General features: G+C 43.3%; 1 protein-coding gene across 1 annotated transcript; it reads right to left on the bottom strand.

The window, feature by feature from the left end:
* Positions 1 to 6: 6 nt before the first annotated feature.
* LOC113408700 (olfactory receptor 8S1-like) lies at positions 7 to 690 on the bottom strand (the record flags this gene model as incomplete). The annotated part of the gene is made up of 1 exon (XM_026662078.2): positions 7 to 690. A coding segment is annotated over exon 1 (684 nt), but the record flags the coding sequence as incomplete, so codon positions are not given.
* Positions 691 to 1216: the final 526 nt, after the last annotated feature.

The raw sequence follows: 1216 nt of genomic DNA, 5'->3' as shown, positions 1-1216 counted from the left end.
AGAGCGTATCCTCAGGATGGTGGAGATGATGTGAATGTAGGAGATTAGCGTGAGGAGGAAGGAGCTCAAACCAAATACCAAAGCAGAAATAAGTAGCACCACTTGATTGGTGAGGGTGTCGGTGCAGGACAGTTGTAACAGAGGAGGGAGCTCACAGCTGAAATGGCTGATTTGATTGGGCCCACAGAAATGCAACTTGAGGGCAAAAATTGTATTAAGAAGGGCATAGAAGAAGCCCATTGTCCACGCACCACTAACCAGCTGAACACAGATCCCTTTCCTCATTGTCTCCACGTAACGCAATGGGTCACAGATGGCAGCATAGCGGTCATAAGCCATGGCTGAGAGAATGAAAATTTCAGCACCAGCCAAGAGGATAAAAAGGAACATCTGGGCAATGCAGCCATTGACAGAAATAGTTTTGCGCTCTGCTAGGAAGTTCATCAGCATATTAGGCACCGTGACTGAGGAATAGCAGATATCAACAAAAGATAAATGGAAGAGGAAGAAGTACATAGGGGTATGAAGGTGAGAATCAGCTCTTATCACCACCATGATCACTATGTTACCACCCAGAGTGATTAGGTAAATAACTAAGAACACCAAGAAGAGGAAAATCTGCATCTGTGGGTCACTGGAAAGTCCCAGGAGGATAAATTCGGTCACCGTGGTTTGATTTTTCATCGTCATTTATTCAGAAAATCTGTGACCTGGAAGACCAGAAAAAAATGAAATTAACATTTATCATAAAAATAAACGGAAAGGGTATGTGGAGATCATCTGTTCCATAAGATGAACGTAAAGAGAGTCCTATTCAATTCTGTAAAATGTGTAGATTGAATTTAGAGAAAGAGAGATGGCAGATGGCATTTGTGTGTTTTAAATAGACAAAATAGGCTGGATACACAAAAGGAATAAGGCGTCTAAAGTGGCAGTTACGTGCCAAAGTCCCAGAATCAGGTCCTACTGGTATTCACAAATGCCCTACTCAGCACTGACTAAGGGATAGTATGATGTAGGGCCCCCTCAGTCTCTCCTCTTGAAGCTGTTCCTCTGTGGATAAATCATAAAAGAGGCAGTGCAGGGTTACTGTATACTTTGTCTTCTGCATCCGGGGTGAGTATTCTAGCCACCAGGCTATAGAGGAATTTATTCTCTCTCTCTCTCTCTCTCTCTCTCTCTCTCTCTCTCTCTCTCTGCAATCTGTCCTTATGAC

This window comes from Terrapene carolina, unplaced genomic scaffold (assembly GCF_002925995.2).
Source record: "Terrapene carolina triunguis isolate 2854851 unplaced genomic scaffold, T_m_triunguis-2.0 Scaffold22244, whole genome shotgun sequence".
NCBI lineage: Eukaryota > Metazoa > Chordata > Testudines > Emydidae > Terrapene > Terrapene triunguis.
This window is presented reverse-complemented; position numbering and strand designations above follow the sequence as displayed.